General features: G+C 37.6%; 1 protein-coding gene across 1 annotated transcript in view; it reads left to right on the top strand.

Annotated features, from left to right (window-relative positions):
- The first annotated feature begins 2,713 nt into the window (after window positions 1–2,713).
- LOC137642390 (uncharacterized) overlaps window positions 2,714–15,000 on the top strand; it is a 12,364-nt gene continuing 77 nt past the window's right edge. Inside the window, exons 1-4 of the mRNA XM_068374906.1 lie at window positions 2,714–2,787; window positions 6,410–6,513; window positions 13,190–13,360; window positions 13,616–15,000. The exon at window positions 13,616–15,000 is cut by the window's right edge and continues 77 nt beyond it. Coding sequence (XP_068231007.1) covers window positions 6,457–6,513; window positions 13,190–13,360; window positions 13,616–13,810 — 423 coding nt within the window. The 5' untranslated portion in view covers window positions 2,714–2,787; window positions 6,410–6,456 and the 3' untranslated portion in view covers window positions 13,811–15,000. The remainder of the gene's footprint in view (window positions 2,788–6,409; window positions 6,514–13,189; window positions 13,361–13,615) is intronic.

Below are 15,000 nucleotides of genomic sequence, written 5' to 3'. Positions count from 1 at the left end.
CTGGGATTTTGAATGATTTTTTTGTGCTTGAATTGGTCACAATTATATAGTAGTGTAGGTCCTGTTGTCCCTTTGAATGAGAATCTAGTCAATATAATTGATAGGCGTATCCCTTCTCGTGTGGTAAGGTACCGAGTGAAGGACAAACCGTGGTTCAATGATGATTGTAGACGTGCTTATTTGGAGAAGCAGGAGGCCTATCACCTTTGGAAGGGTAACAGATCAGATTTGACCTGGAAAAACCATACTCAGCTTCGAGCTTTTGCTCAGAGAGTTTATGCCTCAACTGAAAAGGAGTACAATTTGACCATAAAAGAAACCCTTTCTGGTACAAATCAGGAACATAAATGGTGGTCTACTCTTAAATCTGCACTCTTTGGTGTAGATGCAACAGTTCCTCCTTTACTTAAACCAGATGGCTCAGTTACTCACTGTCCAAAGGAAAAGGCAACCCTTTTGGCTGATGTTTTTGACAGTAAACAGAGTAATGAAAAACTTGAACTTCTTCATTCCTGTTTTCCTGAGGTTAAACTAACTAGTTTAGCTTTTCGATCTCGTGAGATTAAAGCTCTGTTGATGGACCTTGATGCTTATGGAGGTGTAGACCTAAATGGTATTTTTCCTTTGTTTTTTATAAAGACAGCAGATTTCTTAGCTCCAAAGTTATCTGTTATTTTGCTCAAGTTAGCAAGAAGAGGAGTTTTTAGCACTTGTTAGAGAATTGGTAATGTTACTCCTCTATGTAAATGTGTTTGTGGTCGCTCAAGTCCCACTGATTACCGCCCAATTTCCATAACTCCCGTATTATCAAAAGTTTTTGAACGTCTTCTGGCAAAACGTCTTAATAGGTTTGCTGAAGGTAATCATCTACTCCTTAGTTTGCAATTTGGTTTTCGTAAAGGCCTTGGAGCATGTGATGCCCTTCTTACAATCTCCAATGCTGTACAGAAATCCCTTGATTGTGGTCGGGAAGTTCGTATGATTGGCCTTGATTTTAGTGCTGCCTTTGACCGTGTTAATCATGAGGCCCTTGTTTTCAAACTGAAACAGTTGGGAGTGGGTGGGTCGTTTCTTAGCATTATTATTGATTTTTTAAGTCATAGATCTCAAAGAGCTGTTGTTGATGGACACCATAGTGAGTATAGGAATGTGATATCCGGTGTTCCACAGGGTAGCGTTCTTGGCCCATTACTTTTCATACTATATACACATGATATGTGGTTTGGTCTAGAAAACAAGCTTGTTGCATATGCAGATGATGCTACTCTCTTTGCATCAATTCCATCCCCTGAATGTAGATCTGGGGTTGGTGAATCCCTTAATAGAGATTTAGCTAAAATTAGTGCATGGTGCAAATTATGGGGTATGAAGATTAATCCTAACAAAACTCGAAGTATGATTGTTAGTAGGTCAAGGACGGTGGCTCCTCAACATCCGGATCTCAGTATTGATAATGTTTCTTTAAATTTGTATGACTCTTAAAATTTTAGGTGTGATTCTCGACAGCAAATTTACTTTTGAGAAACACATTAGGTCTGTGTCTTCTTCAATTGCACAAAAAATTGGCTTATTGAGAAAGTCTTACAAGATTTTTGGTGATCAATCTATTCTGAAGAAGTGTTTTAATTCTTTTATTCTACCTTGTTTTGAGTATTGTTCTCCTGTCTGGTGTTCAGCTGCTGATTCTCACCTTAATTTGTTGGACAGAAACTTACGGTCTATTTAATTTCTTATTCCTGATCTAGATATTAATCTTTGGCACCGTCGTTCAATTACTTCATTATGCATGTTGCATAAGATTTTTCATAACTCTGACCATCCTTTACATTCAGATCTCCCTGGCCAATTCTATCCTGTACGTAATACTAAGCAGGCAGTTAATTTTAATAGCCAGGCCTTCTCCATCACGAGGCTCAATACTACACAGTATTCTAGAAGTTTTATTCCAGTTGTTACCAAGTTGTGGAATGATCTTCTTAATCGGGTAGTTGAATCAGTAGAACTTCAAAAGTTCAAAGTTGAAGCAAATGTTTTTATGTTGACCAGGCTGACATGAGTCTTTTTATTGTTTATATATGACATATCTGTTTTTGACGCTGTTAATAGTTTATATAGGACATATCTGTTTTGACGCTGTTACTGTTTTTAGAATGATTTATTGTTAATTCATTCTCATCATTTATTTATTTCCTTATTTCCTTTCCTCACTGGGCTATTTTTCCCTGTTGGAGCCCTTGGGCTTATAGCATCTTGCTTTTCCAACTACGGTTGTAGCTTGGCCAATAATAATAATAATAATAATAATAATAATAAAGAGTTACTGTGGCCGTCCAGTCACTCTTCATTCCTTTAGCTCGGTTCACTTTTAGCTATTTTTTCTCTCACTGGATTTCGTAGGGGTTTATTCTTCTCATTTTATTTAATCTTTATTTTCTTTCGTTTTCTCTGAATGAAGGTAAATTAATTTTGTTCTTGGTCAGAAGCAGTTCATACACAATGATGAAAACTTTTCCATACCTGAAATATCCTACTGATGCAATATCACACCGTACGTCATTACCATGACATAATCTCTCTCTCTCTCTCTCTCTCTCTCTCTCTCTCTCTCTCTCTCTCTCTCTCACGCACACACGTGATTCTCTCACTGATAAAAGCTGAATGATGTATTTATTTACCGCCAACCTTCACCAAACGATGGAAATCTATCTCAGACTCTCAGTCTCATCGTGGCTTTCGCTTGTACCAGGTAGATCTGATTTTTCCTTGGCGGCATAAGGTGGCGGACAGGTGAGGATTGGAAACACCTTCTGTACTTGCTCTTAAGTCTGATTATTCTAGCTTCCTTTCTACCGTGTATTTTACTTATTGCATTACATATATACTTATTCTGCATTCGCTATTATGGCAAATACTCTCTCCCCCCCCACTCTCTCTCTCTCTCTCTCTCTCTCTCTCTCTCTCTCTCTCTCTCTCTCTCTCGTTTTCCTATAAGGTCCAATATTCTATCTTCTATCTGGGATGGTGAGGTTGCAGCAGCCAAAGAAACTAATAAGTTTGAGCAGGACTCAAACCCCCGTCTAGCATTCACCAGTCAGGAACCTTACCATACAGATTGGTTAATAATTGTATCTTTACACATAGGTATCCCTATGGCTTTTCCTATCATATATCTACACATACGTAGTTTAAAAGTGACCATTTTGAAACACTGCGTTCTGTCCAGAGCTAGTTTTTCATTGCAATTTTGCCCAATCCTTTAGGATCACACGCACATACACATACCCAATGTAAATAACCAATGGATTTGGACGACAAACACGTTCATTGAGATGGATTGTTCAGCAACGAAATATCCATATCCCTTAATGGCTTAAATAGAAAAAGAGAGAAGTAACAGAGTGAGACAAGAAATAGAAAGAAAGCACAATGGTGCCTGAGAAATCTTCTTAAGCTTTAAGGCCAAGAGGAGGAAGATTTTTAGTTTAACGTGTGAAATTCGGAGGTATTCAGAACCTATAGAAAAAATATATATATATATTGCTGACGACTCTAAATGAAAAACAACAACGGTTAAGATACGAGAAAAATTTAAAGTGCGGTACATAAAGATTGAGGACACATGATTTTTTGATAGATTGTAAAGACAATACTTAGACTAACAACGTTGTAATGAGGATTTTAAAACCTTGAACGAATATTGTCACTTGTAAGTGTTCCGGAAAGTCATGTTTCATCTGAGAATAGTTTTATTTTCTAATCATGCACAAATTTTAGTCAAAAGTTTCTAAGAGAAATAATACAGAAATTAATGAGTGGTTCAAAAGACAGTTATTTCCCAGTACAGAATGCTTTACCAATAATGATCATTAAGGTCTTAATAAAAAACTGAGACAAAGTAATTAAATAAAGTAACGTGTATACTATATTTTTTTTTAATGAGGCGCATTTGCACCGACTCGCAGCGGTGCCCTTTTAGCTCTGAAAAGTTTCCTGCTTCCTGATAGGTTAGAATTATCTTCTCTAACCAATCAGCGAACAGGAAACTTATCCGAGCTAAAAGGGCACCCCTGCGAGTCGGTGCAAATCTCCATTACTAAAAAGAATTGACTTGTTTATTATACGATTAAGCCTCAATAAACCATCTACATATAAGTTAATCACCAAAATCCCTTTTTCTGTTCAAAGAAATTCTGAATATTTTTGCAGATTTCTGTATATCAAAAGTCTTGACCATTTTCAGTCGCTTCAGAAAATGACGATAAAAGTCATCTCATACATTTAGCGGTTCTTGCAGTATTTCCTTTCGCTCCCAAGGATCGAAGGATGTCCTTAGGATGTGGACACAAAAGGAACTAAAACGTAAGGTAAATCTAAGAAAGGATCAAAAGTGATGAGAACAAAGTAATATCAAACCTTATTGAGAACACTAATGTTCTTGGAAACAAGCAGACATTAATCTTTGTAAAAGGAATGCAGTTAATTCTAACAGACATGCTTTCTCCATCATAAGACTCAATACTGTACAGTAGTCGAAGTTTTATTCCAGCTGTGACCAGATTGTGGAGTGATCTTCCTAATCGGGCAGCCGAATCTTTCTCTATAGTAACTATTTATATGATATTATTCATTATTTCTCATGTAGTTTATTTATTTCCTTATTTCCTTTCCTTTCTGAGCTATTTTTACTTGTTGGAGCCCTTGGGCTTATATCATCCTGCTTTTCCAATTAGCATTGTAGCTTAGCTAATGATGATGATAATAATAATAATAATAATAATAATAATAATAATAATAATAATAATAATAATGGAGGTGATGATTAGGAAAAAATATTATTAACGAAAAGAGAGTCAAGGTTTAACGAAAGACTGTTTTCTAAAAGAAACTGTTCTTGTCTTTTCCTCAACGAGCCGAACCTGTTCCACAATGTTTCATTCGATCACTGAATAACGGCCACAAACAAAGCCTATGAAAAAAGTCGGTAGATAATACAACATACGTAATCATTTAAATGTTTAAAGGCCGCTCATGAATGACAGAGACAAGAGACAGTGACATTGCCCTAGCAAGCAGGACAATGCCCTAGAGACTGACCATATACACATATGATCACCACCCAAGCCCACTCTCCACCCAAGCTAGGACCAAGGAGGGTCAGGCTATGGCTGCTGATGACTCAACAGATAGACCTATAGTCTCCCCCAAACATCCCATCCTTAGCTCACAAGGATGGTGAGGTTGTAGCGACGAAAGAAACTAACGAGTTTGAGCGAGACTCGAACCCCAGTCTGCCGTTCACCAGTCAGAGACGTTACCACGTAGACCACTATAGCAGCTGAATTATATACTTCATTGTTACAGACTATTTTATGAATCATATTATCAAATTTATTTTCTTATTGTTGATATAATATTGCTTATAATTAGTTCGCTGAGAAAGAAAGTTTTAACAAATCCGCTTGACGAATGGTTACTCTGGAACGCAAATGACATTGACTATTTATCATTACTTTTAGCCGTGTCGAAGAAATGGCTGTGCTTCATCTAGGAGCTAGAAACTTAGTACTGGTGAGAACTAAACTCTAAAATGATAGCAAGGTTAAATGGAATTGCAACTGAGAACTGATTCATTGGCGTAACTGACTTGACGACAAGCTAATTAGTTAGGCGCTCGTTTACTCCCGTAAGCCAAAATTGCCCCTTTTTTATCGATCGGGGAGAGTACGGGCTGTATGTGGTAGACGTACCTCTGACGGGAACCATTGCAACCTCAGTCTTTTGTACGTACGTTTGTGTTCATGTTTAACGTTCGCATGTTCCCGTTAGCGGCCAGTTTGACCTGTGAATAGGTACTGTATAGTACGTCACTGTACGGTCGAACGTTGGGGCTAACCCGTCATACCCAACACAGTTTACCATACAGTACGTGCTGTTTTTAGTTGTTATAGTAATAGGAAAAATATATATATATATATATATATATATATATATATATATATATATACATATATATATATATATATATATATATATATATATATATATATACATATATATATATATATATATATATACATATATATATATATATATACAGTAATGTCCTTCTAAATAGATATCTGGTCTCAATCCACAAGCTATGATGATTATTTAAAAAAAAAAATTGACTAAATAATTTTCAGTCGGACATTTCTTTAATGTTTAAATATAACTAAAACACAATCTTCTAAAACTTCATACTCTTAGAGGTTATCATTGAAAGCTTGTACTGAGGTTGCAAATATTTCCTTTAATTGGAAGCACTGTATCTAGAGTGGAATCTGAAGACGCAATGATCCTCCATCTTAATGTGCCAAAACAATCTCATTCAAGTTTTCGTGCTATATTTTGTTTTCATTTCTTTCCACAGCATAAGGGAAACATAAAGAGGCAAACACAAATCAAAACAAAACAAATATGGCGTGTTCATGTTCAGGCAAAGGAATTTTCATCACCTTAAAAGTCTTCCAGATAGTAAGTATTCTTCACTTTTAGTTTACCCACGTTCCATTCATGACTAGTGAAGGCGACTTTTCATAACCATTTCTGAGTCATGTGATAAAGTTTTGATAGATTTTCATAAATTAGGATAAAATATCGCTCATTGATAACTCTGCTCTCATAGCAAGATATGCCTCTCCTAGCAGAACCCTTATAAGAACACCAACAAATTGATGATAAAATGGGAGATGGTCGAGACAACAAAGTCCAGGTGTTTTACGCACTGTAGTACAAGAGATAACAGCAATTTTTTTTTAGAAGAATCCTACAAATGATGAGATAAGCATGAAATTTTACCCCCTTGTTTTACAATTAGTACTAATCAAATCTGGCCAATTGGCTTATTGAAAATCCACGATGTTGGCCATTTTTCTAGATGGCCACCAAATTAATCGCCCGAAGTTAATGTTTTGCTTAGAAGTAGTTGTCCAATTTGGTAGATCACATATGGATTCCTATGTTTTTAAGCCTACTGAAGTAGATTCTAATGTTTATAAAGCAAAATGACGCATATTTTTCAAGGTTTTATTGTGTATAAAGCAAAGTGACATTTTTCATATTTTAAAAGAATTTTCAAGATGGCCACCAGGTTGACTGATATTCATTTCGTAAGCGTTGCACTTCAATGTTCAAACTAAGCCACTGGTCCTTCAGTTGCCGCTGCTCACATATGCAGCTGCAGAGTGATGCTCTGGGTAGAGCTGACTATGAGCACTTGCATTCTTCTATTCAGTGTTTTTCACAGGAACACTCTCAGTTTCCAACTGCTCGCTGCAATAATGGGTAGTGTTATCCAACATATCCACCATGCCACAAGGAAAGATTGTGTCTGGATTGGAGATGATCCCAGTCCTATAAGCCACAAGCTTTGTTTGTTCTCTAAGGGCTGCATGTTTAAAGGTTTAAAGTTCACTCATGAATGACAGAAGCAAGGGACAGTGACATTGCTCTATCAAGCTGGACAATGCCCTATAGACTGACCATATATACATATGATCAGCACCCAAGCACCCTCTCCACCCAAGCTAGGACCAAGGAGGACCAGGCAATGGCTACTGATGACTTAGCAGGTTGACCTATAGGCTCCCCCTAACACCCCCATCCATAGCTCACAAGGATGGTGAGGTTGCCGCAGCCAAAGAAACTAATGAGTTTGAGCAGGACTCAAACCCCCCGTCTAGCATTCACCAGTCAGGAACGTTACCAAATCGACCACTACAACCCTGTGTTACTGGAATTGAGTTGTATGGCCTTTCCAGGCAAAGAAATCTAGTCTTGCTTCATCCAACTAGTAGCTGCACTAAATCTGACGTACTAGAGAACAATGAATCTCTCGTCTCTGCAGGTCAAGATCATAAATCAATGTTGGATGCTAGTTGAGATTAGTGAATGTTTCAGAAACATCATCCCAAGTCTAGCGTGCAGATTTCTTCCTTTACCCATGGAAGGCAGACACAATGCCACATCCAGTGAAAGCATGAAAGTATGGGATTCATCTAGCTTTCCCAAGCCCTATTAAAATAACTAACCCATGGACTGGAATCCATCGAATCTTGGCTCCTTGATCAAAGGAAATCCACATGTTCTCAAGACCTATTTCCTGTAAAGATGGCAGCACAAATATTGCTATGGCTGGCACGTCCATGTCATTGACATTAATGATAATAGACTTTCTCCCATCAGCCATTACATACCTAACATGCGCAAATATTTGAGTGCTAGCTTCCTCAAGACAACATGGGGTCTCTGTATCCAGAGACTTCATTGTGTTTCTAATGACATCTCGTTTTGTGACAATGACTGTGCTTGTTGTCTCTGCGATAAGTCTTGTTGCTTGCATCACAAATGAAGCTTTGCCAATTACTTGGTGTCTTACTTGTTCCGGTCACTCTTCTTTTGCTTTCATGTCCCTTTTTCGACCTTGCGTCATATTTCAGACTTGACTTCTCGTATACATTAAAGACTACGTCCACCCACTCATATCTGGCACCATAGTATTCCACTTTTAGGTGTACTCTTCTTTAGCATACTCATAAAATATCTTTGAAGAACATGGAGGTAAGTCTCTGATAAGTGCTGATCCATCAATGATGATTGCATTTACCTTTGGTCCTCTATTTGGAATGTTCACTTGCACTTCAATAATTTTAACCAGCTGTGATTCATGATATGCTGATGTGCTAGTCTTATCCTGGTGACACTGGATTCAGACAGGTAAGATTCTGCTGTACCAAATGAGGTCACCTCTGCTTCCACGGTAGCACTGGGCCAGTAATGTTCCTATTCATCTCAGTATAGCCATTTCTATATGAAGTCCACCAAACATGATCACAAATTTTTCCTCTCAATACATGGGTCACATCCACTGTATTTGTCCAGAGCATACAACAGTAGTAATGACAAGTGTCTACCCTGAGTTTGGGAAAGCCACTGTATCATGGACTTTTGCTATGGTATGCATCATCATTGCAAAAGAGTGAGCTTGGTCTTGCCACGAGGCATCATTGCTGAAAGGCTTACTTTAAGGTTAGCTCCATTTCTGTTTTGCTTGGTGAACTGGATAAGGAATGCTGACTACATCAGCCACATAATCTGTGAGGGAGACTTCCTCCAACCAAGTTCATTCTTCTTATAAGTATGACGAGATCAACTGTGGTGCTATGAAGGATTGGCTTGTTACTGGACGAAAATTGGGGTTTTGCATGATGTATGCTGGTCGAATATTGGTGTCTGCTTCTGGAAGCTCTGGAACTTTATTAACTTTTATTTTCTAATTCGAGATTGAGAGACTCGCATTCAACACCACATTTTCAGTGCTTGGAAGTCGGAAAATGGACGCACTTGTACCATGGAATGATGTTTGAGCTGTGGTTGCCGTTGAATTATGATCTATGTTGTGAAGAACTCCTTTCTCAACACTGGAGGACAGATTAGATCTTTGGCACACTATTCAATATCTGGTGATATTTCTAAGATCCTCTCGTATATGCTGAGCCCATTTTCATCGAGCATTTCAATGATTTGTCTCTTCCTTATCTTGGTATACATATAAAAGCCCATGTAGACTGTAAAAGGTGTTTCACGGTCCTTGGAATGCCTGTGGACATTCACTCCTCCCTTGTATTTCACTCCTCCCTTGTATTTTACTAACCCCTTGTATTTCACAAAGTAGCTGTACTGTAGGAATTTTGGTATAAAAAGGTTAGATTTTTTGATCAATACTGGATGTGGTACTTGATATGTGCACCATGTAAAATCATGCATGTAAATTGTAGCAGTGATGGTGGTACAGCCTGGTACAGTTCTGTGTTGGGAAAAGTACTGCAGAAATTTGATTTACGATGAAGTATGTCCTGTCTTATTATCTCATCAGCTATCGCTAGATGGGTCATTTCACCATACTTGGATGCTTGAGAGATGATTAAGCCTACATCCTTTTCAAAAGTCAGCAGAACATCTCACCCTTTGCAATTAGCTTGCGGATTGGGAATGTGAATAAGTAACTAGCCCTTGAGTCAAGCCGAATCAACACCAAGCTGTACCAGCCTCTGCTTGTTAAACATGGTCAAGCCAGCAAGCTTGAAAATTAATAGATTTCTACTGTCACTGGCATTTTTCTTATCTCTAATGAAGGCGACTAATTCGAAGAAAGCAATTGGATATGTTTTCTTGCAGTGCTTCTCTGCTTTCTCTTAATCCTGTACCTTTAGATAGGATCGTTCTCAGTTATACAATGCCACTAAATAGAAAGGGTGATATTTTAATTCTTGTGCTATGATATCTCATGCACTTTGCTTGGCAAGGCGTTGCTTATTGCAGTGTTTTTGCACATTCATTTATTCTCTTATTTACTTACATTTTCATTGCTTCTCTAAGCTCCCCCACACATCTGTTGTTCTGGCAAAAGAAACATTCATGGATTTTTTGCTTCTTGATCCTTTCATGAGATCTTACTTCTACCATCCTCATCACTGTTAACAGCAGAGGTTGTTCTTTTTTCAGATCGGCTTAACTTTGTGTTGTTAAAGAGAAGCCTATAACTCTCATGATATAGTGCCTTCTTTGGTCTTAAGATTTTTCTATTCCACCACCTTTTTCTATCTCACTACTTTTTTCTATCTCACCAATTTTTTCTATCTCACCACCTTCGTCAAGTCATGTAGAGTCTAACTTGATTGGCAGTGCATTGAGTGAATGAAACAAGAATATTCTTTCCCCAATTCATATATCAATCTATCCATTTTCTGGCAGAATTAGCCTTGGAGGACTTTAAATCTTCTATCTTAACCTCCTAGCATAAACAATACTTGGTTCAATCATTATATGTTTTTCCTTATACCACCATGTACACGTGTGTGATGGACACTTCCGGTATGGGATACAACTATGTTCTTGGACTGTGCCCTACTCCTAGTCTGATTGTTCATCCAGAGTCATAAGTTTCGTGCTATCTGTACACCATCCAGATAATGAAAACCCTGTTATCCTTGGCTCAACTCTCTCCCGTTGGCAAATCCTGTCCATTCAGATGTTGCTCCTTAACTGATTTTGGGTTAGTTATGCAGTATTTGGAATACTAGTAGGTTGTTGCAGTATAATTTTAACATACATTTCCTACTTAGCTGGCACTGAAGCCTATACTGAGTCTCACAGCAATGATGTTATCAATGTGCCTTGGTAGTGCCCAACAATCACTCCTTCAAGAACTTCATCAACTCCATTCCCTTGAATGTTTTGTAGCAAGAAGTAGTCCATGACATAGAGATACCTTCTATGTGCTACTCTCATCTAGTCTAAACTGCAAGCCAGTGTGGTTTACCACGGATCTACAATGAGAAAATTAGTATCTTAATGTGCTTTATAAAACATAAAATCTTGAAGCATATATAGCCTATCAGTTTACTTTATTATCAGTTAATTCTTGAGGAGAATGTGTCAATGTGCTTTATAAACATTAAAATCTATTTCAGTAGCCTTGAAGACATAGGAATCTGCGTCTAGATCATACAACTCTGACAACTACAAGTACTTTGAAGCATAACGTCAACTTCAGGTAGCTAATTAGGGCTGGATTTTCAATTGACCAGTTGGCGAGTTTAATCAGTATGACTTGGAGAATGAGTGTGCCAAATTTGATGCTTGTATCATTATTTGCATAATTTTCTGTTATCTCTTACACTATAGTTCTAAAGTTCAGATTAAAGTACCATCCTAACGCATAGAAGGGCTAATGGTGAGAGAGGCCAACCCGAGCTAGATGACAGGTAGTTTAAACATGGAGTTTATACAGGTAGTTTAAACATGGAATTTATACAGGCAATTTAAACATGGAGTTTATACAGGTAGTTTAAACATGGAGTTTATTCCCATTGCATAGTTACTCCGAAATATATATGTATATATATGGACACATTTTGAGTTCAATATTTTTGTTTACTGGGCAGTGAAAGTAACCTACCAGAACCATCCTCTCTGGTAGGGCCTTCGTGACTCTATAAAGAGGGCTTCTCTTCCTGCTCCTCATGATGGGTAGGCCCCAAGCATTGATGGGATAATAATAATAAATAAAATTATAATAAACATGCTTCAAAAATATGTTGAAATTTGTTCAAACCTTTATAAAGCTTTCAACGTCCACTTTAAGCTGTATGCGCTCCTGCCTTTGCAAAAAAAAAAAATCAGACTTTTAAACGGGCAGTTTCTCATGAAAACTAACTTGTATTATTTTGTGTAAATATTAGTAAATAACGTCAACCGCTGATGTATTCTGCATTTAATTGTCACACATACATCTCCCTTATCCTGCATAAGTACGTTTTTATGCTTAGAAAATTAAAGAAAAGATCTTTTTCTGATGAATGTATAATTTCCAACGAAGTTGAGAGTAAAAAGAAGAGCGGGAAATCCTTGCGTGTGCTGGTTGATAGGAATACTAAGTATTATGATGCTGGAAGCTTTACAGTAGACATGGTAAAGTGGAAGTGGCATCATAGGTTCAATCTACAGTAGATTACATCTCTGTATAGGTTTCTGTAGCGACTGTAAACTTGTGGAAGTTATCTTCAAAGAAACTTCATTTCCATCAAACAGTTAGGAGGAGGTTCTTATTCTTGTCCTTATCCAATTCCCCCCCACCCCCCACCCCCCGCCCTTCCCCCTTGCACCATCTTCTTCGACTAAAGCTTTTCCCGCTATGCAAGGTCGTTATTTCTTGAAAGCTGTTTCCAATTTCTTCTGTCTCCGATGTCCTCCACTGTGAAAACTTTCTCTTCCATATCTGTTGTTACACACTCCATCCACCATCTCATTGGTCTCCCCCTCCTCCTCCTACCTGGAAAATCCATCTCCAACAACCTCCTCCTCCTCCAATCCTACTCCTGGTCTCTCCTTATTACGTGCCCAAACCAGTGGAGTCTCTTTTCTTGGATATTCTTCGAAACCTCTGTAACCTTAGTTGTTCCTCTTACCACGTCATTTCTAACCTTATCCAGTCTCGCGATCCCAGCCATCTATCTTAGCATTCTCATCTCTGACACATACATTTTCTTCTCAAAGATCTTTTTCATGAGCTAGGTCTCTGCACCATATATTCTACAGAAAACTGTCTGTCAAAGATTAAAATCACTTCTTTATCTATCTATTTTTTCAGATATGCGTCATCGCAGCCATAGTAATCTACCAAATCAAAGCACACGTAATGCCAATAGCCAACACTTATGGAGGGATATTCTTCTGCGATGGCTCCCTCTTTATGGCAATCGTGGTTACCCCATTGCTTTTGATCTTTGGTGTCCTTGGCCATATCAATGGACCGTACTTTGTAAGTTTTATCTCTGGTAATATTCCTTAAATGTAAATAGAAGAGAGAGTAAAGCATATCCTTTTAAAATATCACAATAATTTAAGACTTGTGGCTATTTCTACTGTTTTGCACTATAGTACTATAATGCTTTATTTTCCCCACCTGGAGTAGTGTCGTTTGTTCGTTTAAGAACGCCTTGCCTTATGCAACAGAGTAGTGTCCTTTACAAGTGCTTAAATAACATGCCATAAAACAGTGTTTTCCTCACAACAGGAGGTGGCTGTAAACCTTGTCTTTGGAGTGTTCCTCATCGCCACAGGCAGCTTGACCATTAGCTTGTACATAGGGGCGAGAGTGGTCGAACCAATGGTTTTTGGTTCCATGTGCATTATAGGAGCCATCTTCTATTTGGGAGATTGTGTCCGTGCATACCAGGCAAAAAAGAATTCTACGGAAATCGTTGAATGAGAACAAATCAATTGCTTACTGATGACCAATCTGCTTATATCTGAATGTTGTCTACAATGAATTTACTATTATTGTGTTGTGGAAGATTAATTTTTTTATTTATTTATTTTTTTTTTGCCAAATCCAGAGAGAGAGAGAGAGAGAGAGAGAGAGAGAGAGAGAGAGAGAGAGAGAGAGAGAGATTGTGTCAGCGAGCGAAAGGTAGTTAGTGTATTGATTGTTTGCTGTGAGAAAGACTGTTGGTATAAATGAGATTGTTTGTTTACCTTTAGCTAGGTTATGACAATGGTAAATGTTTCGGAGCGAATGCTTTTTTTGATTGACTGCGACTTGAGGCAGTTGTGTGAACGCTGGATTTATACATTTGATTTCGACCAGCGTTGGAAGTGTTTTGTTTATTTTTGAGTAAGTACAGCTTTGTTTATCTTTGCTTGTCGTGATTGTGAATGATAGGAACACTTTATTATTTATCTTTGATTATAGTGCGATAGTTTAGTTAGTTAGGAGTGTTCGTAAGTGTTTTTCTTTTTTCATTTGCAGGCTTTAATTCCTCCTTTGGAGGATTTATTTCGAATGTTGATATATAGTTGCTAACCTGGCCTGAAATTGACTATATTTAGGTTGCTCTTTTGGATTGCTAAACAGTTGATGACCTGGCTTGTGTATTACAATTACAATTACGTATGATGATGATGATGTTGATGATGATGATGTTGATCATGATGATGATGATGATAACGTCCCCAACCAAAATCAATTAATACAATTGTATATTGAAATTTGTCAGTGTTTCGGTGGCTATAGAGTTGTGGTTGGGTTTATAAAAGGTCTGTTGGCCCTTGTGTGGACAAAGAGGTTCACAAACAAACACATATACATATTTTGGTGTTGGTGTCCGGGTTAATTTTAAGTTTTGTTAGGGGTTTTATTGGTTTATGGTTAATGTCTATATTGTGTTAAGTGTATGATTAGTGTTAAGTGTGATTTTTTTGGTTTATGTTAAGCGTTTTAGTTTGTAAGGAAATACAGTTTTAAGGTTATGTTTTGGTTTTTTGTCCTTTTTTTCTAAGAGTCTGGTTTAGATAAAGTAAGGGGAAAGTTTGTGTTGCGGAGACAATTGTCTGTTTTAGAGTGATTCAGGGTGTGGGGGTTGTTCTTGCAACATCCCGCCACAGTGTGTGTTATAAGAT

Source organism: Palaemon carinicauda, chromosome 1 (genome assembly GCF_036898095.1).
Source record: "Palaemon carinicauda isolate YSFRI2023 chromosome 1, ASM3689809v2, whole genome shotgun sequence".
Classification (NCBI taxonomy): domain Eukaryota; kingdom Metazoa; phylum Arthropoda; class Malacostraca; order Decapoda; family Palaemonidae; genus Palaemon; species Palaemon carinicauda.
Note: the sequence above shows the minus strand (reverse complement) of the source record. Positions and strands in the feature narration are given on the sequence as shown.